At 35.5% G+C, this 24449-nt stretch overlaps 1 protein-coding gene across 2 annotated transcripts; it reads right to left on the bottom strand.

Annotated features, from left to right (window-relative positions):
* Nucleotides 1–808: 808 nt before the first annotated feature.
* Slc25a31 (solute carrier family 25 member 31) lies at nucleotides 809–24122 on the bottom strand. 2 transcript variants are annotated; one of them, XM_047566682.1, is made up of 6 exons: nucleotides 23894–24122; nucleotides 17310–17437; nucleotides 7983–8100; nucleotides 7250–7404; nucleotides 5638–5763; nucleotides 809–1717 (listed from the first exon to the last, which is right to left on the bottom strand). In XM_047566682.1, the coding sequence occupies exons 1-6, from the start codon at nucleotides 24120–24122 to the stop codon at nucleotides 1520–1522; spliced, it is 954 nt and encodes a 317-aa protein (XP_047422638.1). In that variant the 3' UTR covers nucleotides 809–1519. The 2 variants fall into 2 exon arrangements, with proteins under 2 accessions (XP_047422638.1, XP_047422637.1); XM_047566681.1 differs by lacking the exon at nucleotides 809–1717 and adding an exon at nucleotides 2127–2138.
* Between the last annotated feature and the right edge of the window lie 327 nt (nucleotides 24123–24449).

Here is a 24449-nt window from a genome sequence, read left to right as displayed (position 1 = left end):
CCAGGGGTGCTCTACCAGTGATGTACACCCCCAGGTCCCTTTCTAAGATTCTATGTTGAGACAGGGTCTACAACACTGGCCTCAGGTTTGCAATCCAACTGCCATGCCCAACCCATTCAGAACTTTGAAGACTTTTCCCCTGTAAGTATGTATGACTCTGTGCAAGTTTACGATTTTGCAGTATTTTCTTAGCTAATCTTCATAGGGGAAATGATTACTAGTATTTGATTATTTATCTTTGATCTGAGAGTTAAGAAGGAAAGGAAAAAAAACAACTATTTTGTTTCTGTAACTTCTGTGTTATGTTAACTACAAGAAATCATGTTGAGAGTTTTCAAGAGTTTTTTTTTTCTCAAGTGATAATGGCAATATACTTTGGATTATTAAAAAATATTTTGCCTCTGAATACCAGGATGTTTACCTATTTCATTCTGATCCACAAATCAAAATTCTCCCCAAAATCAAAATTCTCTAGTTTATCCCCACTAGTTTAATGTCCTTACACCCACTCAAACTTTAAAATCTAGGTATTTCAAATTTTTTAATTTTTTTTGAGACAGGGTCTAGCTAAGTTGCTTAAGGTCTTCTAGGTTGCTGAGGCTGGCTTTGAACTTGTGATCTTCCTGCCTCAGCCCCCTAAGCACTGGATCAAATGCACTATCTTCTACAACATCTCTGAAAAAGCAAGCATCCTATACAAAACCTTGGAAATACTGCTTATATTTCTATGGAGAAAACAGACAAACATTTTGCTGTCCTCTGCTAACCAAGGTAGTTAAGAGTCAGGGTTAAAGAAGGTTCATTTACAACAGTTTTAAACTTCCTTTATTATCAATACAGATTACAAAAACTAATTTTCAAAGGGATATTTTCTGTCCCAAGATATATTCATACTACCAAGACTTTATTTTAAATAGCTAGCAATTGGCAGATAAACCATTTTATATCTCTTATTTTCAAACCAGTTTTACAGTGCCATTAAAATCATTATCAAATTTTAATGATAGATCTGTGCTTATCAAAAGCTATATGATACTGTAAGTACTATACAAAGTAATTCCTGAGCTGTCTTATTAGGGGTGTTGTAGAAGAAAGCTTATTTATGCCTACAGATATAATGACGACAACTCTTGATAAACTTTTAAAGAAATATTTGTCATATCCTATGATTTTCAAAAGATGAGAAGACAGGTATATTTAATGAGTAGCAATTTCAAAGAAGATACTTTCATTTTTTCAGATTATATACTTTAATTTTCATCACAGATATAAGAAAAAAATTTAAACTAACAGAAATAACATACTAGTTAAAGTCAAATGTCTCATTAAAATGAGTTAGCATCTAAATGGGAAGGAAACCCATATTTATGATTTTAATATTTAAACCCTTGAAAAACACCTGTGCTTTATTTCAGAATTAGCACTTTAATACTGACAGTAATAACACTATCAAAATGTATACATATGGTAGCTATGTAATTTGTGTGCTTAACAAGTTTTAAATGATGAATTTCCCAGTTTAATCTGATGAACTACCTCCAATGTCAATATTAATGAATTCTTTAATTTTATCATATAACACCAACACCAAAGCACCCCCCGTACCACGAAGGATGTTGGAAAAAGCACCACGAAAAAACGCATTGATTCCCTCATGTTGGTATATCTTCACAAAGCAGTCTATGGTTCCTTTATATTGCCGTTCCGCCTCACCACTCTATATAAAGAAAGACAAACAGTTCTTCATTATCTTGACATCTTTTATTTTAAGAGAGCTTTCTATCAACACTAAGGACAGAGAACCCGAAGCTGAATTAATGGGCGTATGCTGAATACCGCATATTCCATAGTAGCAATCTCCATAGTAGCTGGAGATTTCATACTTGTCAGGCATATCTGAGAACTGACCACACACTAGGCTTACCACACGCTGACAGACGGCATCACACAGACCATGGTTCTTCCTCTATCATACTGCAATTAGTGAGAAATTAATAGCAAAAAGATGACTAGGAAACTGTTTAGATATTTTGTAGGAGAAAATCTTCTTAGAAAATAGTGAAAGTCAAATAACCACAAAACTCTAACTCAATTTATAAGATGTAGCTTGAGTGGTAATTTATAGATTAATTAATGACCTTAACATTAGAAAATAAATTAATGGGGAATTTAAATATTTAAAAAATGTATAAGCCTAAGAAAATTGAAATAAGTAAATAACCAGCAATAAAGGAAGTAGAAAACAAACAAATCAATGTATAAAACAATCAAAAGATAATAGGAAATAAACAGTACAGAGAACATCAAAATATGAGTTTTTTGAAATACTTTTTGGATAAATTTCTGGAAATAATGTTTGAGAAGAAAAAGAGAAAAAAGTCCCAAGTTTATTAGAAATGGCTAGGTCAACATAAATTTGCAAATGATTCAAAGATTAATGAGCAAGATTTGAAAAACTTCATGGCAATTATTTTTAAAACAGAATAAATTCCTAGAAAAGTATAATTTACCAATAGAATAGGAAAAATAACTGAAACAATAGTATAATTGTTAAGAAACTCAGTTGTTAAAAATACCCTCATAAGGAACACCACACATCCAGATGGTGTCACATGTGAGTTTTAAACAATGAACATTTAATTCCAAGTTTAACAAACTGTTCTAGAGAAGAGAAAAAGTGGGAAGACCTTTGCATATTAACATATTAGACTTCCACAACGTTGATACCAAGTTAGACTATGACAACACAAAAGAGAAAAATCCAAGCCAATGTCACTGGCACACAGATGCTGAACAAAGTCCAGCAAACCAAACCCAGTCAGGGATGCAAAACACAATACAATACAGGCACCAGAGTTTATCCCAGACACACAAGGCTAGTTCAGCTCTGTAGAAAACAGATTAATATATTAACATACTAAACACAAAAATAGGATAATCTCAATAGAGAAAAATGATAATCACGTTCATAGTTAATAACACTATATATAACACAGGAACAGAAAGGAACTGCCATAATACAATAATGGGTAACTACAACCTCCCCGTAACCTAACATTAAGTTATATCACACTGAAGACATTCCCAATAAAACTAGGAACAAATCAAGGTGGTCAGTTATTACTTCTTTAATATAAAATTGAATCATTCAGTGAGTAGAGAAGGGCATGAAAAATGGTATGAAAATTGATAAGGAAGGGGAAAAAGACAATATTATTTACCCATTATATGCCTATGTAAATAATCTTCAAAGCGTATACATACAAATGAGCATCTGTAATAGCGTTAATGAAGTCGTAGGTTATAAAATTAAAATACAAGAATACCACTGTTATGAAATGAACTATTTCCCCACCAAAATCACAAGTTGAAGAAATATGCCCCAGCACCTCAGAATTGATTCTATTTGGAGATAGGGTAGTTAATGTTAAAGAAGATTAGTCATGAGAGTGGCCCCTAATCCAACATGACTGTCTTTTGAGATGAGGTACAGGAAGGAACATGAGATGATTTAGGAAGAAGACAGCCATCTATATATAAACCAAGGAGAGAGGACCTGAGAAGAAACCAACCCTGCCAACATTTGGTCTCACAAACTTCTAGCCTTCAGAACTGTAAGAAAACAAACTTCTGTTAAGTTCCTCATTTTGTGGTATTTGTTTTTTTAATTTAATTTTTTTTGGTTCAGGGGACTGAACCCAGGGGCACTCAATCCCTGAGCCACATCCTCAGCTGCCCCCTTTTTTACTTTGAGATGGAGTCTTGTTAAGTTGCTTAAAGCCTCACTAGGTTGCAGAGGCTGGCTTTGAACTTGTGATCCTTCTGCCTCAGTTTCCCAAGTCGCTGGGATTACAGAGTTGTGCCACCACACCCAGCTTGTGGTACTTGTTATAGCAGTCCTATCAAACTGCTATCAACACACATATGTAAAATTCCACATACCCATGCCTATTTTTTTGTATCATTTTCAAAGTTGCAGACACCATGTTCCTTTATCCTTAAATACTTCAGTGAATTTTTTCTAGAACAAGGTTATTTTCTTACACAGACAAAATTTTAAAATCGTGACATTTAACAATGCTCCGATACCACGTACCTCATTTACAGTCTATGTGCAAATTAATTTTCCATTTTTAAAACTTTATCAATGTAAGATTTTGACTACTCCCAACTCAAAGAAACAATAAGATGTCTGAGATGATGCACATGCCAATTACCCTGATCTACTGAGTACACATTGTATACATGTATTAAAATATCATATTGTATCCCTTAAATGTAATTATTATACATGAATTAATCATTTTTAAAAAGTTTGTTGATGAGGTAAACTAGAGCAAGTTATAAAAAGAGCAAACAGATGTAAAAGGAATGACTCTTAGGACAGTCCATGAGTAAAGCAGTAAGTTAGCCCTTCCCTTCCAGGCAGTTCTTCCAAGACCATTTTAAAGATCATAAAAATGAGGACAATGACAGTAACTACACCTCACAGAATTGTTTTGGGAATTTAATGAGTTAAAGTATAAAATTCTTAGGACAATATACGGCACATAGTAAGCACTAATACTACTCTAGTTCTCTGGCCTCATTGGTTTCACTTGCCCTTATAAAACCTATGATCTCAAGCTATACCTCCAAGGATGTCATTTTTTTCCATCTATGCTTAGAATGTTCTCTTGCAGCCTGGCATAGTGGTGCAAACCTGTAATCCCAGAGACTGTGGAGGATGAGGCAGGAGGATCACAAAATCAAAGCCAGCCTCAGCAACTTAGCAAGGCCCTAAGCAACTTAGTGAGACCCTGTCTCAAAAACATAAATAAAAAAAAAAAAGGGCTATGGATGTGGCTTAGTGGTTAAGTACCTCTGGGTTCAATTCCTGCTTAATAATAATAATAATAATAATAATAATAATAATAATGGTTATCTTAGTCTGGAGAAAGCCTCTTCTCTTGAGATTTTGATGTCCAAGAGGCCTCATCTAATTACTATAAGTATTTGGCACTAACTCTCATGCATTCCTGGAACCTATTCACATTTCTATTTAAACTATTATTTTTATGTCTTCGAGTCTAGACTATGAGTTTCGGTGCGGGTTCTATCTTATTTTATTTGTGTCAACAGAGTTTAGAATAGATTAAGCACTCAAATGTTTGCTGAAGGAATCAACATAACAATAAACAGTAATGGAGATGAACTTTGGATTAGGGATTTATATTTAGAATATAGATCAATTATAAATATGTTTTTATCCTTTGCATTTAAAACAAATTTTTATCAAAATATACAACAAGTGATTATGTTGATGGCTTATAACTGGGCTTATTCTACTTAATCTAATATTTCAGCTAAGATAGACACACTTATCCAATCTCTTCCATCCCATTCTCTTCTCCAAGCAATATATACTACAGAGTAAGGGGAATTTCTGTTCTAATGGCAGATGAGGAAGAAGTTTTGCTTGCTGGTGGCTATTTTAGGATAGGAGAGCATGTAAGATGGAATATATCCTGTATTCATTTTAGCTAAGTAAAACAAATGACCTATGCCTTTCAACTAAAATTTCTCTGAAATCTGAATAAATTATACTTGGATATCAGATTAGAAAACTCAATTAAGCTTACAAATAATATAAAATACCTGCATCATCATACGTCTTCTAACTGTGTCAAAGGGATAAGAGAGTATTCCAGAGCAGGTAGTCACAACTTGAGCAATGAAAAAAGAGACAAGAAAGGGCGTTTCCTTTGGTTTTGGTAATAAACCCTAGAAAAGAAAAATGTACCATTCAACCATATAAATTTCAAAAATATCTTAAATTCTTAAATCAAAGGATAATTTTATAAATAGACTGAAAGAAGGTGCAACTGTATTTAAAATTCAATAAAAGTCAGTTGGATTTAATAATAGCAGATCAATAAAAAAGGATACTGTAATATATGACTACACTTCAAGAGCATATTTGGATAAAAAAGTGTATTTTCTATTAAAGGGATTTATTATTAAAGACAACTAAAACTAGGAATGATAGCAGCCAGTAATCAAAAAAGTTCTTCCATGGCTCTTACTTCTGGTGTTGAAAATAAAAAAGAAAGAATGCCTGCTCTTAACATCAACAGATGATGTCTGGCAAGTAGCTTTAAAGCTCTAAGCTACTGTAGAATGTTCCTAAATTTCACAACTACTGTAGGAGATAATAGAGAAAAGCAGAGGGAGAGTACTCAACAATTTTCCTAAATAAATATTCTTAAGATGCTATAATTTTCATTAACACGTCTAAAAAGTACCCTAAAAAGTAATCTGTCCAGATCACAATAAAATGACATTCAACTACATTTATACCAATGAGGGAGGGCAATATAAAATATGGCTTTATTATAAAATTTTCCTCAAGCTTTAATCTTATTTAATAACTAATGCTGATACTAATTCCATTGCTTCCTCTTGGAATCATTTTGCTGCAGTTACTAAAGGTATGGATTTTTTGCTTGCATTTAACAAGCAAATTACTTAACTATCCCTAGACTATTGTATCTTAAAAAATCATGATTGTATATGATTCCAGACCATTAGGAGGATATAAAGTACTTTAGAAAGTTCCTAACAAATAGCTCAAAAAAGATTGATAGGGCTGGGGTTGTAGCTCAGTGGTGGAGCGGTCACCTGCCACTGGGTTCGATTCTCAGCACCACATAAAAATAAATAAATAAATACAAAATATATTTAAAAATGACTGACAGTATTATAACCTTTCTTTCTCCTCCTACATTATAGAAGTGCTATTAAAATATGAAATGGAAAAGAAGTTCAAAGCAACTTGGAGAATGCAACACAGAATTTAACAGTAGCTAGTAGATAACCAAGCTAGCATTTAATTATAACTTCTCCACTTCCATGAAAGTAAGTTGATTATTTCCATGTAAAAAAGTGATAATAAAGTTAATAAAATCTAAAAACTGTTAAGTGTCTTTCTGTTTGCTGAAGATCTGATTATGATGTAAGCCTAGTCAGTATGTTTTCCATTTGCAACATGATTTACATTACAAACACCACAAAAACATAATGTTTTGATACATGATTTGTATGCAAAGTCAGGCCCATAATATGGTTATAACTTAATTAGGTTATGGCAGTCATACTTAAATAGAATTCCATGGCTCTTATTTCATCATTTATTTTGATTTGTACAATTAGAACAACAAAAAGAAATGAACCATTGTTTAATACATCCAAGTTAAAGTTCCCAAATTACCTTAACTGTATCATAAGCTCCAAAATAAGAGGCTCGGTACACAATGATGCCCTGAACCGAAACACCAAATCCTTGGTACAAACCAACAATTCCATCTGATTTTGCTATTTTCATAATACAATCACCTAAACCCTTGAATTGTCTTTCTTCAGGACCTAAAATAAAGCCATTTACAACTGTTAGCAACAAGATATATGAAATAAACATTTTAAGTAAATTAAACATTATATATATTTAAATGATCTCAAACTACCAAACAGAATTCTATTAAGAAAGCATAATCAAAATCTACCCATTCACTTAGAATGATCAAGATTTCAAGTAGCTTTTTAAAAATAAATTGACAGTCTCTTATAAAAGTAATATAATTTAAGCAACCCGACTTAAGACATATCATTAAAATTACCAGAAAATAGTGAGGAAGAGGCAAAAGGCATCTCCAGGATGTGAGATGTACATCTGACATACTGAAGAGCCATAGTAAATATAAGGTGCAGGAAAGTATCTCTGGGAAAAAAGTAGAACTACGTTACATAGTCTTTATGTTCACACTTTTGTTCTCTCTTTTAAGGGGAGTGGAAATGTACTATACTTTAGGTCCTATGACAACATTTGGGTAAGAATAAAATCTAAACTGTATCTGATAACACTGTTGATGCAACGTGACTCTATAACAAATAACGCACAGTTCAAAACACAAACAAGGAAGAGTTGATTTCTAAAAATCCCATACCTTTTCCAATATCGACACCTAATCGGGTTCGGGCAAAATCTAGTGGATATACTACACACAAGGAAGTTGCCCCAGCAGCTCCACCAGAAGCCAGGTTTGCCATAAACCACCTCCAGAACTGAAACACATTAATTTTAAAACAGTTTTTATTAAACTATAGAATCGGACTGTTTAAAACAGCTGGAAAACTCTTATTTTTATAAATGTTGAAAAGATTTGCAAGCTGCTTTTATAAAGTAAACATCTATAATAAAATATACTGCATTATCCAAAAAAACTTCTCTTCATATTCATGTAGCCTTTTATTTTTATCTTTTAAATTTTGCTGTTCTGAGGATTGAACTTAAGGCCTTATGCCTTGTGCTTAGTGATAAGAGCCCTTGCCTAGCATGCATAAGTCCCTGGATTCCATCCCCTGTACAAAAAGGATGGAGGAGAAAAAAGAAGGAAGGATACATAGGAATGGAGAGAAATATTCTGGATAGTTATGTGTTAGTGTTTATTTTTATAAAAGCAGTGTGTAAATTTGTTTTTAACATTTTTAAAACACAGCAAGCACATACTTGAAAAGCAGGTAATTAGAAAACTAGACAAGGTGACAGGAGAAAAGTTTCATCCCTAGAGCTGTTTTTCTGGTTCAAATTCAAGTAGAAGTGTTATCATTACAATTATTGCCTTTTTCCTGAGGTAATCTCTGCTTCCTAAAACCAACTAAGTGAAGCCAAACATGATGTGCACCATAAGGGTTTATGAAGTATATCTACTTAATATCAGGCATGGATGGAGGCTTTATTTTTGCCCTTGTCTTGGGAGGGGTACTTGATAATGACCCAATCTCACTTTGTAATTTTAGAAATAACTTTACACAGCTCAAAAATATATTAATTATGTTCAAACGATGACATGACAATTGGCACGCACCAATTATAATGTAGTTGATGGGATGTAAGTGCAACCTTATTGGTCTACAGCTTCACTTGGGCTGTTGGGAAAGTCTAGTTCATTTTGATAAATATTTAAAATGAGCCTTCCTCAGATCCAGAGAGCAGTTTTTCAACATTGAGGGCTTATGGGAAAAGAAAGACATATCTAAATTGGGTTGCTATGGAAAAACCAGGGTACAAGGCCATTGTAAACATTAAATATATTAAAGTGAATAATATTCTAATTAAGTTCCATTTCTTTCTTCTTTATTTTTTTGGTACTAGAGATTTAACCCAGAGGAGCTTAACCACTGAATCACACTCCCAGTCCTTTTTTAAATTTTGAGACAGGGTCATGCTAAGGTGTTTAGGGCCTCGCTAAGTTGCTGAAGCTGGCTTTGAACCTGAATTCCTCCTGCCTCAGGCTCCTGAGATTCTGGGATAACAGGCATGTGCCACAATGCCAGCTCCTTGCTTTATTATCTTGTTCTTATTTCTAATAATAGTTTTAAATCTCAGATAGCTTTGGAACTCTTAGTTTTCTCTTGGCCTGGAATGTCCTTCCTATTCTTTTTAAACAAAAAATAATTATTGCTTCATAATTGAATTCAAGGTCCACCTCTTTTGAGAAATCTCTCATCTCTGAAACTGTATATAATCATACCCTCTCCTCATAAATATTTCATCTACCAGAGAATTAAAGGTGAATCACAGAACCAATAAATAGAATGTGTCAACATGTTCCAGACTTTCATTTTTAAAACAGTTCATAAAATCATTTTCAATTCATAATTATTTTTATACTTGTCTTTCAATTTATAACAGTATACATTTATACTCCAATAAACTGTTTCCTGAGGCCAAGATTATATTTAATACCTTTACTGATATCTAATTCACAATTCATATGATTTGTTTGTAAAATATGCAATTCAATGAATTATTAGTATATTCAGAGTTGTGTAACTATTATCAGAATTTTCAAACATTTTCATCACCCCAGAAGAAACCCAAACCTGCTATATGTCATTTTACCTCCTCCCTACCTTTCTAAGCTCTAGGTGTTAGGCTACCTTCCATCTCTATAGTTCTGCCTATTCTGGATGTTTCATGTGGATGGAATCATACTATATAGTGCTTTGTGATGGGTTTTTTTCATTTGCCAATGTTTTCATTCATGTTGCATGGTTTAATACTTTATTCTGTTTTATTGCCAAATAATACTGTTATGTGACTATGTAATTTATTCATTCCTCAGTTGGTAGACTTCTGGGTGGTTTCCATTTTTTGGAGACAAGATTCTTAATTCAGTTGTTTATTTCACGAACCAAGTCACGGGGCTTTCCTGGGAGATATGTATTTAATAAATACTTAATGAAGTACAATGATAAAATGCCCCTTACTGTTTCCAGACTCCCACGGTTCATTTTAAATGATATTCATCAGTTCTACAAGTATTCATGTTTCATAATCATAGAGTGACAATTAGATTAGGAGATTGCATGTGACACTAAGTAAGCTAATCCACAGAAACCTGGCAGAAAAAAATGAGCTGGGCCATATTCTTTTTTGGAAATATGACTGAAGAGATTCTATGTAAATCAGCAACAAGAATAGAAATGGAAAAGTTATTGACTTTCTTAGTATTTCAGGTTTCTTTTGGTACTCTTGAAAGCTACAGACAAATCCTCTCCTAAGAAAAATCATACGTATATGAGTATACTTTTAATGTTTTGGTATTCTGGAAGTATTCATGGATACTGCTCTACACAAAGTTCACAAAAGATCACTATGATATTAACCTTGAACTTAAAAGGAATAAAAAGTACAGGTAAATAAAAATGGATCAATATTAAGATAGAACAAATGTACACACAAAAATCAAGTAATCAGTAACAAAGTAAGACTAGATAACTTGGGAAATAAAGAGTCCAGTTTGGTTCAAACTCAAGTCTCACAGTACCATTATAATAAATCCCTTTTTTTCTTAAGACTGATAAGCTACTTTCTGCCTCTTAAAACCCGTAAGTCAAACCAAACATGATATATAGCAAAAGGTTTATGAAACAGATCTTAAATTCTATTTAATCTTTTTCTATCCTTCCCAGATAGAAGAAAAAGACATCACTGACTTTTTGAGTGGATAATCATATAATCTGTCATTCAAGTCAGGACACTTCCAGCAGTGATAGTGGGAGCTATGAAAAATGACACTGGTAGACCCAATATGTATTAACACTAGAGCCAACTTATTGATGGTAGGAAGAAGGGAGCACTGAGTAGAAGGAAAGAAGGGAGAAAGGAGAGAGAGGGACAAAGAAAAGAACCTACTCATGCAAAATGGTGATTCTTGAAGTGTCTGTGTAACAAATAAAGCCTGTCTCATCATGAGAATAATATAGACCCAGAATGTGGTTTATTAGTATAAATGCATTCCAGTTAATTATAAGCTCATAATTTAGAATATTACTATACTTTAAATTCCTTCTGTTATTGATTTCTAGTTTCATTCCATTATGGCAAAAAAATACCTGATACAATTTCATATCCTTACGTTAATACTTGCTTTATGGCCTAATGTGATATATCTTATAGCTGTTCTATGTGCACTTGTGTCTTCTGCTGCTGTTGGGATAGAATGTTCTATACATTTCTGTTGGATCCATTTGGTCTAAAGTGAAGTTGAATTTCAATGTTTCTGTAGTAGTTTTCTATATGGAGGATCTTCCCATCGTTCAAAGTGGATTACTGAGATGATGCAGTTTTTATCATTCTGTTGATGTAGTTAGTATGCATATTTAATGATTTGTGTACACTGAACCACCCCTGCATCCATCCCTAGGTGAACCCAATTGATTATGGTGAATAATCTTTTTAAAGTGTTGGTTTTGACTTGCTAGTATTTTGTTGGAGATTTTTGCATGTATGTTTATCAAGGATATCAGCCTGCAGTTTTATTTTTTTTTTGTTGTGTCATCTGTTTATTTTGGTCATCAAAGTCATGCTGGCCTCACAGAATGTGTTCGGAAGAATTCATTCCTCTTCAATTTTTTGAAGTAATTTAAGAATTAGTTATTAGTTATCATTGCAGTAACAGAAGTATCTGAAGAAACAATTTAGAGGAGGAAAGATTTGAGCTCACGATTTCAGTCCATAGTTCATTGGCTTCATTCATTTTGGGCCTACAGTGACACAGGACACATGGTGGCTGGGAAGCAAAGAGAGGAGAGAGCTGGGAATAATATGGTCCCCAAGGACTCACTCCCTCCAACTAGGTTCTACTTCCTACACTTTTCACTACCTCCCAAGGGTCTATTGAGCAGTAAATCCCACAATGAATTAATTCATGGTGAGATCAGAGTCCTAGTGAATTCAATCCCCACCTCTGATCGTTTGTGCATTGGGAACCAAACCTTTAACACATGAGCCTTTCGGGGAAATACCAGACAAACCATAATAGTTTTTCAAATGTTGGTAGAACTTAGCAGTAAGGTGTCTTGTACTGGGGCTTTCTTTTTTGGGAAACTACTACTGATTTCATCACCTTACCTATTATTGGTTTGTTCCTGTTTTCTATTTCTTCATGACTCATCATGGCAAGGTACATATATTCACTTATACTAGGTTATCAAATTGTTGGCATTTAGTTGTTCATAGTAATTTCTAATGATCCTTTGTAATTCTGTGGTATCAGCTGTAACATCTCCATTTTTATCTTTGAGTCTTCTCTTTTTCTTAGTCTAGTTAAGGGTTTGTCAATACTGGTTTTTTTCCCAAAGACTCAGTTCTTCATTTCATTGATCTTTTGTATTTTTTTTTCAGTCTCTATTTCACTTATTTCTACTCTGGTCTTCATTTCTTTCCTTCTATTATTTTTTGGTTTATTTTTGTTCTTCTAGTTCCTTGAGATACGTTAATAAATTGAGATCTTTATTAATGGATGTGTTGATTACTGTACACTTTTTAGTCAAGGTGCATTTGTCACACATTTTTGGTGATGCTGTGTAAACAAACAGCACTGCTAGGTATAGAAAAGTATATATAGAACATACAACCCTGTATAGTACATACTTGCTAATGACAAAAAATGACTAGGTTGCAGATTTGACTATTTACTATGCTATACTTTTATTATTTTAGTGTACTCCCATTTATTAAAGAAAGTTTATTGTGAAACAGTATGCAGCAGCTCATACCTCTTATTTACTGTTTCTCCTGACCATATCATTTTCTCTTTAAATTTTGTCTAAATTCATCTCTTTCTTGTGTGTGTGTGTGTGTACACAAGGGATTGAACCCAGGGTCTCAATGTATGTAAGGTATATACTCCACTGAGCTACACCCCAAGCCCCTCTCTTGTGCTCAGTCTTGTGTTTTGTTCAGCATGATCCTAGGAGCAATACGCATTAACATAAATTGTGTATGTGTATATACACCTACACACATATTTCCATATGTATGTATATGTATTTATATCTATATACACACAAAGACACAATCACAATCATATAACCTAGGTGAGCAGTAGCTATACCATTTAGGTTTGTATCAGCTCATGCTATGTCTGCTCAATAACAAAACTGTCTAATGACTCGTTTCTCAGAAAGTATTTACATCAAGTGATGAATGACTAAGGTCTTTAGTACCTTAGTCTTTTAACTTTTATACCGGAGTTAAAGGTGATATGCATATCACATTGAAAGTATTAGAATTTGACTATGTATTTACTGTTTTCAGTTAGTTTTACCCTTTCATATGGTTTCTTGTTGCTATTTAGTACCTTTTCATTTCAACTCAGAATTCCCTTTAACATTTCTTGTAAAGCTGGTCTCATTACGATAAACTCTGATTTTGCTTGTCTTGGAATATCTTTATCTGTCATTCATTTCAGAACACCTTTGTTAGGTATAGGAGTCTTTGAAGATTTCATCCCACTCCTTCCTGGCCTGCAAAGTTTCTATTGAGAAGTCTATTCATAGACTTACAGTGGTTTCTATAATACACGATGTCTTTCCTTACTGCTTCGATTCTTTCCTTTGACTTTTGATAGTTTGATTATAATGTGTCTCTGAGGATTATTTTTTAAATTTATCTTGCTTGGAGTCCTTTGAGCTTCCTATACCTGGATGGGCATATCCCAAGATTTAGGTTTTAAGAGTTTTCTTTGAATAAGCTTTCTTCTTCCTTTTCTCCTTGTATTTTCATAATTCATGTAAGTATATGTTTGATAGGGTTTCTTATGTCCCTTATGCTTGCACTGTTTTTCAGTCCTTTTTATTTTTTCTTTTTCTCTAATTGACTCATTTCAAATGACATGTCTTTGAGTTTGTTAATTCTTTCTTTGATATGATCAAGTCTGCTGTTGAAATTCTCAGTGAAGTTTCTCAGTTCTCTCATTGTATTCTTTGCTCCAGAATTTCTACTTGGTTCTTTTGCATGGTTTCTATTCCTTAAAGTTCCCATTAAACAGTCATGCACTGTTTTTCTCCTTCCATTTAGTTGCTGGATTTTCTTGCATCTCACTGAGCTCCTTTAAGATGATTATTCTGAATTCTTTTATAGGCAATTTATATACTCCATTTCTTTGGGGTTAGTTATCCAAGGTTCATTTGTTTCATTCGCTAGTGTCATGTCTGCCTAATTCTTTGGTTTTTATATAGCCTTCCACTGGTGTCCCATGTATTTGAAGGAGCAAACCCCTCTTCAGTTTTTATAAACTGGTTTCAGAAAGTTAAAGTCTTCTAAGTGTCTGAACTTATAGTACTGCCTCCAGAATGTGGTTCAAGAGGACTAGATTCAAGCCACATGGCTACTATGTGGGTCCACAGTGAAAACTATAGGTGTCCAGTCTCTTATCAGGAGTTCTGGAAGGTATGGATCCTATCTAGTCCCTGAATGAACTGGCCTGTCAAACACCTTAGTCCATGAGGGTCTGCTTTACAGTTTACGGATGGTGCATTTACCACGCAGTGTTCTGACAAGAGTGGCTTCTTCCCATTTCTAGGACAGCTCCCTTTGGATTCCTGGGTTGATTCTTAGATATGCTATACTGCTGCAACCCATAGCTGAGGGCTTTTGGGATCGGGTCAAATATTTGTTTTAGGATCTATAACTGAGACCAGAATCTTCAGATCTGTCTCCCGGAAGGTTTTTAGGTGGGCAGGCCTGCTCTGCTCCCGAGAAAGGCTGGAACTAATTTATCAGGCTGTTTCAAGACCTACAATGGGCTATGGTCAGCTAGTCAGCTGGGATAGTTTATGTTAATGTTGTCATTTATTGTAAATACTTGTTTTTGTTTATCTGGGGCTTTGGGATAAGTTATAACAGTTCAACCTCTGGAAGGGGTTGGAGATTGAGTAGCTAAGCCAGTCAGTCACATCCCACACTTTTAGAACTGGACCCTGAATGAAACCCCTGGTATTAAGGTTTAGACATGAGTTTTCTCCCAAAGGCTTATGTGTGAGACAATGCAAGAAAACTTAAGAGATGACATGATAGGGTTATGAGAATCTTAACCTAATCAGCATGTTAATCACCTGATAAGGATTAACTGGGTGGTAACAGGAGGCAGATATGGAGTGGCTGGAAGAGGTGGGTCACTGGGGGGGGGTGCAGCTTGCCTCTGGGGTCTATATTTTGTCTCGGCGAGCAGAGCTCTCTCTGCTTCCTGGTGCAAGGTTTCCAGCTACTTTCCTCTGCCACACCCTTCTGCCATGATGCTCTGTCTCCCCTTGGGTCCCAAAGAATGGAGTCAGTTGCCTATGGCCTAAGACCTCTGAAACCATGAGCCCCAAAATAAACTTTTTCTAGTTAAAATTGTTCTTGTCTTTCGGTCAGAGCAGAAAAGCCATCTAAAACACCTGGACATCAATGCTTGATGAGAACTCCCTTGGTTGCAAACACATCACATATGTTGTCCCATCCTGTTGGCAGAAGTTCCTTGCTTCTCTATGTGCTACTCCCCTTTGATGATTCATTTAAATCCTTTTAAAATAATCAGTCATGTGTACAACAGCTTTTCTGAGTTCTATGAATCCTTCTAGTGAATTACTAAACATGAGGGTAGTCTTGGGGAACCTGATGAACGGAAAAGGGAAGATTCTGAGTCAAAGGAAATTCTAATTATCAGAGCTGGCAGCTAAAACAGACAGGAACACTTTACTGAATGTCGATCATAAAGCAAAGCACTACGCTAAGTGCTGTATAAGTAATCACATTTAAACCTCACAATTAAACTATGAGGTAGATATTATGATGTCCAATTTTCAGACGAGAAAAATAGGTATCTGAGAAGTAAAATGACTTTCAAAAACCTACACAGCTGGGCTGGGGTGGTGGCTCAGTGGTAGAGCGCTTGCCTAGCATGTGTGAGGCACTGGGTTCGATTCTCAGCACCACATATAAATAAATGAATAAAATAAAGGCATGCTGCCCATCTACAACTACAAAAAAAATTAAAAAAAAAAAAAAAACCTACACAGCTAAATGAACAGAGTGCCAGGATCCAAATCCAAACCTAATTCTAAGTCTAAAGAAATGTTTTAGTTACCTCTGTACCCTCTCCAACATCAAAGGTAGTGCAAAGCTTCCAAGAAACATTTTTAATGAAATAAAACTGCAGAATAAAGGGAATAAGGAGAATAAAAGGAAATTAAAGGAGGTTGTAATAAAGAAATGTTCCATACACTGTTGACTTACACATACCTGCTAAGACAGCTTAATTAGTTGGTTGGAGTGGTAAGGGATGTGGAATGGGAGAGAGAAAAGGGGAGATTTTATAAGGGCGAGGAGAAGACCTTGGGAGTAACGTAAATGGTACAGTGTATTGGACACAACAAAACAAATGGAAATCAGAACAAATGACATATAGTTAATATGAGAAGAAAATTTTTAAATTGAGATTTTATAACCAAGGTAGTAATTCCTTGAAAACCAAAAAGCATCTTCACTAAAACATAAAAAAAACAAACAAACAAAAAAAAACTCATCATTTTTCTCTTTTGTTTGATTTGGTCTTCCCCACACACTTTAATCTCAGTTAAATAGTCATAAAGAAATAATTTACTTCTTTAGGGAATAAAACACCCCAGTGATATTTGTTGACCACTTTCTGTACTTAAGAAAAGCAGTGATATTAAGATATAAATTACATTTAATATTTACTTAGAAAACACTGCCTTAAGAAAGAGTACCTTAATTATTGAAGTTCTGTCAAGAGATTTAGTGAAGTTTGCAAAAGTTAACCCAGTTGTTTTTCATGTAGTTCTATAATTTAAAACAAACTGTAATTTGTTAGTATGTCCTTCTTTGTTTTTACCACCACTAGAACACCTTGCTCCCCAAATCAAACATCGCACATAATCTAACCACTTTAAAGATTTCAGAGATACTAAAATTTAATTACCTGTTTTTCTTTATTAACTCCAGACATGAAGAGTTGTTTGTATTTATCCTTAAAAGCAAAATTTAGGGCTTGTGTTGGAAAATACCGGATGACATTTGCCAAGTTGCCACGCCAAAAACTGAAGAAACCTTTAAAAGGAAACATAAAAATATATAAATCTATATTGCATAATTACTAAAGAATGCCCAGTTTTAACATACTTAATTAACTATCAAAAATATACCTTTTCTCAGGAGAAAAATACAGGTTTCTAAAATGTATGTTTCTCCACTGAAGAAAAAAGGCATTGTTAACTTTATGCAGCCTATCCCAATTTTGTTAATTTCAAATAAAAAAGCCATTAAGTAGCTAAAACACTTATGGAAAGCATTACCCCTTGAAATGGGGATTTTTAATACAAAAAGAGTTCACCAGTAATTGTCAGAGACTAGCCTCATTCACAAGCCTTGATGTGTGAACTTCTATGGAGATAGGCTATTACAAATACATCCACTGAACTGGTCTGTACACGTGCTATGAGAATGGGAAGGGGATAAAAGAAACTAAAACACAGTGTCTTTATGCTGTGACACCATGTTGAATGGTAGGTGGAATTTAGCCAGAAAAGGGATCCATTTCAAGTCAAGACAATCTCTAAGAGACCTAATGGAGAAACCACGAGAAACTTTTGAGGTCAATAATATTTCAACCCCAACTCTTGGACTGACCAATCCTCATAATTCAGCCACTGTGTAACTCCTAAAATTCAGAGTAGTCCTTATAAGTCAAAGCTGCTCTAGAATATGGTATGTTAGTTCTTCAGTAGCATTGGTTGTTTACCATTAGATTGCCAACTGTCAAATGATATGACTGTACTACTCTAAATAGGACACTTTTAGTCCTGGCTTGGAGAACACAAAAAAATCAGTCTTTTAAAAATAAAGATTCAGATGGTCACTGTGGCACATGCCTGTAATCCAGCAGCTGGGGGTGCTGAGGCAGGAGGATTATGAGTTCAAAGCCAGTCTCAGCAATGGCAAGGATCTAAGCAACTCAGTGAGACCCTGTCTCTAAATAAAATACAAAATAGGGCTGTGGATGTGGCTCAGTTGCTTAAGTGCCCCTGAGTTCAATCCAGCTAAAATAAACAAACAAATAAATAAATAAATAGGATTCAAAAGAAAATAATCTCTTATTTCATTTCATGAAATTAAGCATTGCTCAATTCTAGAAACGAAAATAATGCCAGAGAAGATCTTTAAAAATTGGGTCAAGAATCAGAACAGACATCTCTCAAAAGAAGACATACAAATGGCCAATGGGTATATGAAAAATGCTCAATCCTCGTAATTATCAGGGAAAAGCAAATCAGGACCACAATGAAATATCACCTCAGAAGGGTAAGAAAGGCAAAAGATAATAAATAAATAAATAAATATTTACTTATTTTAGCTGGTGAGGATGTGGGGAAAAGGGAACTCTTACAATGTTGGCAGAATGTAAATTAATATTGCCCTTCTGGAAATCAGTACGGAGGTTCCTCAAAAAGCTAAAACTAGAATTACCATATGATCCAGCAAACCCATTACTCAGTATGCATGTGTATATGTATCTCCCCAAAGGAACAGAAACCAGTATGTATGAGATAGCTACACTCCCATGTTTACTGTAGCACTGCTCACAAGTGCCACCATGCAGGCATCAACCCCAGTTTCATCAACAGATGAATGGCTAAGGAAAATGTGGTACACAAATGGAGACATGTTACTCAGCCTTAGAAAAGAAAATCTTGTCATTTGCAACAATATGTATGAAACTTAAGTACATTATAAGTGAAATGAACCAGGCCAAAAAGACAAATACCATATGCTCTCACTAATAATAGATGGAATCTAAAAAAGTCAGATTAACAGAAGCAGAGAGTAGAGGGGTGGTTACCAGAGGCTGGTCCAGGGTGTATGTGGGGCAGGGAGTTGGAGAACAGTTATAAGTTGTTTAAAGGGTACAACGTTTCAATAATGAAGGATAAATGCTAAATATTTAATGTATGGTATAGTTACTAACACTGTAAGGACACTTGAAGTTTGGTAAGAGAACAGATCTTAAATGTTCTTACCACACAAAATTTTAAACATGTGAGGTGATGGGAATGTTAATTAACTTGAATGTGATAATCAATTCACGATGCAAGCATATATCAAAACATAACCCTGTACAAAGTAAATATATTCAATATTTGTCAATTTTTCTCCCATAAAGCTGGGAAAATTATTTTTGCAGTAATATTAACACAGAAAAAACAATAATAATTTGCTAGAAACTTCTTTTTTTTTTTGGTACCAGAGAGGGCACTTTAGCACTGAGCTCTATTCCCTAGCCTTTCATATTTTGAGACAGGACCTTGCTAAATTGCTGAGGCTCCTGCACCAGCCCCCAAGTCGCTGGGATTACAGGCATGCCTGGCTGGAAACTTCTTTTAATTCTAATCCTCCTAACTGCCCATGAAGTAGGTACTAGTAGTCTTCCCATTTTCCAGATGAAATAATAAGATAAAAATAACTTCTAAGGAACAGGTGAGTTAAGTAACTTGCCTAATATAACTTGGTCACAAAGTTATTAGCTGGAATTCAAACCCAAGCAGTCTGGCAAAACAATTCACTTCAGTAACTACAATATTTCTCCTTAAGTTCTTTAATCATGGAAATATTTTCTGTGCTAAGAAAGGTCAACTTTTTTTTTAATGGAAGTAAAATTTTTAAAACTTGAGAAATACAAGTAAATTATACAGGAATATTTCTTGCTAGTCAGGGCTGGAATGAATTACTGGGGAAGATAGTGATCTAATTTGTGCAGGTATTTTTACTGATGTTTAAGTTTTTAGTAGCTAATAAAAACTTTCAAGAACATAGTTAAACATTTGTATTTTCTCAGAGATCAGACTTCTGGAGAGAAAGAACTTAGAAAGTGAACTATGATTGAATAAATGATATTGAAGAATAAGATTCAATCTTCTGGACCATGGGTCATAGTAACATAAAAGCACGTTACTGGCAGTGGCTAAAGACAATTTTAAAGAAAGAGGAAAGCACTTTTTGGCAGAAGTCTCATCAATCTGATTGAGAGAGATTTAAATTGAAATAATTTATTTTTAACAAAAACCAATTAACTGGATTTGGAAAAAGTATCATATGAGAACGGTACTGGTATTCACATTTTACACATGGCTCATATTAAAGGTCACTTTGGAAATGGCTAATTCAGCTGCTGGTATGAATACGGGTTTCAGATTATGAGTTATTAGTTATAATTATGTAACTATGATTATGATATTAAATATTTCACAAAATGAGTATTATATATAATAGTACAAGTTTTTAAACTTTGGATATTGAATATAAATGGAAGATTTTAATGACAAAAGAAACCTGGAAGCTGCATAAGAACATGGAGGAGCACCAGATTTATAACTAAAGGAGTTAACTAGAGTTGGTTGAAGACTGTATTTATTTTAGGAAAACTACATTTGTGTGAAAAAAAAATCCATTTGTAGGAAAACAAATATCAAGTTTCAATGAAAATCTAGAACTAAATCCCTAGTTTAACAACAAGAAGACATATTCAGGCAATTCTTAATATGACTGTAAAAATACAATATTACATACATAAAATATTTTTATATACATTTCACAGAATTCATGAACTTCTTGAAGCTGGGATCCCCAGCCCTTTCTATTTTGAGACAGGGTCTCAATAAGTTGCTTAAGGCCTTGTTAAGTTACTGAGGCAGTCCTCAAACTTGCAATTCTCCTGCCTAAGCCTCCCCAGTCACTGGAATTACAGGCGTGCACCATTGTGCCAGGCTAAATGAAGTGATTTTTTAATTTGTTGCTTTTTCATATTTTCTATCAAACATATTATTTGTGTAATAAAAATTTCAAGTATAAAATAAAAATACACAAAGTTGGAAGGTGACAAAACCCATGAAATAAAAAAAAATCTTCAAAGAACAACATTACTTGAGACAAATCCAGAAGCTTTTATAAACCTTATAAAAAGTATCAAAGTCAATCAAATTGTCTATCCAAAGGAAATTCTATCCAGAGGAAGGATGAAGAAATCTATCCTTGAGATAGAAAGAGATAAAGTAAGGAGGTAGTGCAAGAACACCTCGTGTGTTTTCTGAGATCATCCTGTGGGATCATTTAGTGCTGCCTGAAAAAAGGAAGTTAATAAAATCAGAGAATATGTGTAAAACAAAAGAGAAACTTTACAGCATTTGAGATAGGTTTGAATTCTGCTTTTCAAACATGAGAAGGCAAATTCCAGGAAATACAATATCAAGTTTGATTCACTGTTAGATTCTAGAATGTACTAGCATGATGAATTCTCAACCCCACCAGGCTCAAGTCTTCTATATATGATACATATTTCATAATATGTCACCATCTAGAAACAAAATTCAAAGCAATGACCAACTCATCAACTTTAAAAGTCAATATAATGCCCTCACTGCCATATAGAGAAATTAAAGGAATTTATAATATATTTTAATAAGTAAATTGGTGGGCCATAACCATGCCACAGACATAACAGATATAGCCTTGCCTCTACTTATACCATGAGGTTTCATGATAAACAACTCGGTAAAATTTTGAACCAAATAGTATAATCTTCCCTCTGCTTCATTAGATGGGAGGGGTATTACTAGACTCTGTGCATAAAGTCATCCCTTGGACGGTCTGTGTAAGTAGAGGCAGGTTTGTGTTTATAAATAAATTAGGGGCTAGGCTTAGATAATCATAAACAGGCTTTGCTATTACATGAATGTCCAGTGGAAGTATAAAAGTCATTCAGACTGCAAGATAAGTCTTCATTGTACAGGACTGGCCTATGAATACAGCAAGATGTGTAGCATTCCGACCCCTGCATTTCATATTACTGCAATTGGGTATACATAACTGTGCTTAAAACAAACACAAGTTTCCAAAAGTGCCTCTAGATGGCAGTATCATTCCTGTTATGAATCAGCGTAATCTGCAAAGGCTATCATGATGTAATCCTAACACCTTGTGCAGAACAGAAAACATCTTAAAGTTCTGCTTATGTTATATCACTGTGGAAGGTAAAGAAAACAGGGAACAGAACAGTACTTAGAATTAATTCAAATTACAAAAGTCATACTAAATATGTTTTGGTTGAAACATTCAAAAAGTTTGAAACAAAATAAATTAGCACTGATCAGCACAATCTGACCAGAATACTTCCCTTTGATTATTTAAAATGGATGAACTAACATTAAAAAGGCCTATACTTCTGTAGAGGGTTTTAGAATAAACAGGAAGGAAGGCTGGGTTCGTGGTTTTCCTGTAAAAACCCTGGAGGAAATGGGAAAGTTGTTTTGATAAAATGAATGGGAAAGAAGAGAAGCAAACCAGACACTATGAAAGATCTTAGCTTGGCTCCCAGAAAGGCAATATAAATGCACAGTTCAGATGATCCCTTCAGAATCTACCCCAAGCCTATGTAGTCTACTGAACAGGAAAGAGAAAGTTGCAAACATGTCCCTAGAGAGAAAGGTTTTTAATCCTTTTGTTTTTTTAAAGGCCAGGGAACCATGTCCCCAGGTTGATCGCCAAGTCCTTGGCTCAAGAGATCCTTCCATCTCCCCAATAGCTCGGACTACAGGTGCCTGTAGAATGCTTTTTCATGGAACAGGATCCTACCCAAAACTTAAAAGAAATGACTGCTCTGGAGCTGAAACCATTTCATTTCTTACTCAGACTACAATACACAGGTCCACTTTCTAAAGTTTGCGCTGATTTTTCCAAATGATAGGATAATATAAAATTCCTGATAAACTTACCATCCCCTTAGTTAACTTAGGGATCATTCTTCACAAAGCACTGTTTTTTTTTTTTTTTTTGCAGCACTATGGATGGAACCCAGGGTTGCCCTAGTACTGAGTTAACATTTTTATTTTGAAAGCTTCTCTGGCTGGCCTTGACCTTGTGATCCTCCTGCCTCAGTCTCTCTCGCCGGGTAACAAATCCAGATCCATATATAAAGTTTAAACAGAAGCCTGATACAAAAAAGGAGAAATTAGCAATACTGATTCCACTAACCCTAACCCTTCATTTAAAAAATTTGCATTCTGCTATGGTTTTTCCCTCCTAACTTTTGATTTAACAATCGTACATTAAAACACTTTTTATCTTGAGTATTAAGTTTTTTGCCCTCTTACATTCTGCGCAGGGGCAAGTGCCTCAGCTTCAGCCCTGGTCTTCAGAGGTTCACAAATAAGCAGAACCTCTTTTCACGGATGGGTATCAGATGCTTGCATTTTTGTACTTCTCGTAAACTTAATATTCCAATTAGTATGTGAACATCTTAAAGCGCTAGTTAACACACAACAAGCATGCCAAAGGGCATCGCCCCAGTCCTGCAGGCCCACCACGGTCCTCCTGAGCCAGGCTCAGGTCTATCAAGGTTTAATCCTCCTGCAGCAGAGGCTTTTAGAGGAGGCGACCTTCGGCAAGGTCACGTGGAAGGCGCGCAGTCGCCCCTGGCCACCCTCCTCCGGCTCGCCCGGCGGCCGCCCTACGCACCCTGCTCTCGCGGGATCCGCACCAGGCAGTCCACCATGCCCTTGTACCGCGCCTCGGGGCTGATCTGCTTGGACGACGCCTGCACCTGCAGCAGCAGCTTCACCCGCTCGATGGGCGCCACGGCCGTCTTGGACACTGCGGCCGCCACGCCGCCGGCCAGCAGGTCCTTCCCGAAAGACGTGGCGTCGAACAGCCGCTTTTCCTTCTTCTTGGCGGACTCGCGCGGCATGGCGGAGCTGCGGACTAGAACCCAGCAGCAGCGGCTGAAAACCCAGGTCGCGAGTGTAGACGAAGGGCCGCAGACAACCGCTGCGGCTTTATCCTGGCGGGAAAGCCGCGCGCAGGATGCCGGGAGAGCGGCGCGGCGGGCCAGCGGAGCTGCGCAGGCGCGCCCAACGGCCTTCCCGGCCCACGTGACGCCCGCGTGCCGCAGCACGTGACTCCCGCGGGGTTTTGTGCTTCTGAAAACGCGCCGGGTGTGAGAGGCGGCGGCGTTAAACAGCGCTCTTTTGCAGGCTATGGCAACGCCGCGCGAGCAGCCCCTGGAAAGCCCACT

This window comes from Sciurus carolinensis, chromosome 10 (assembly GCF_902686445.1).
Source record: "Sciurus carolinensis chromosome 10, mSciCar1.2, whole genome shotgun sequence".
Lineage (NCBI taxonomy): Eukaryota > Metazoa > Chordata > Mammalia > Rodentia > Sciuridae > Sciurus > Sciurus carolinensis.
Note: the sequence above shows the minus strand (reverse complement) of the source record. Positions and strands in the feature narration are given on the sequence as shown.

What these genes read in the sequence shown, in the direction of transcription:
- Slc25a31 (XM_047566682.1), bottom strand. Translation starts at nt 24,122, where the DNA reads ATGCCGCGCGAGTCCGCCAAGAAGAAGGAAAAGCGGCTGTTCGACGCC. An exon ending in AGGTGTCGATATTGGAAAAG is followed by an intron (nt 7,405 to 7,982) that starts GTATGGGATTTT and finishes GCTTTATTTTAG; the next exon opens with GTCCTGAAGAAAGACAATTC. An exon ending in GAGCTTATGATACAGTTAAG is followed by an intron (nt 5,764 to 7,249) that starts GTAATTTGGGAA and finishes TTTCTTTTCTAG; the next exon opens with GGTTTATTACCAAAACCAAA.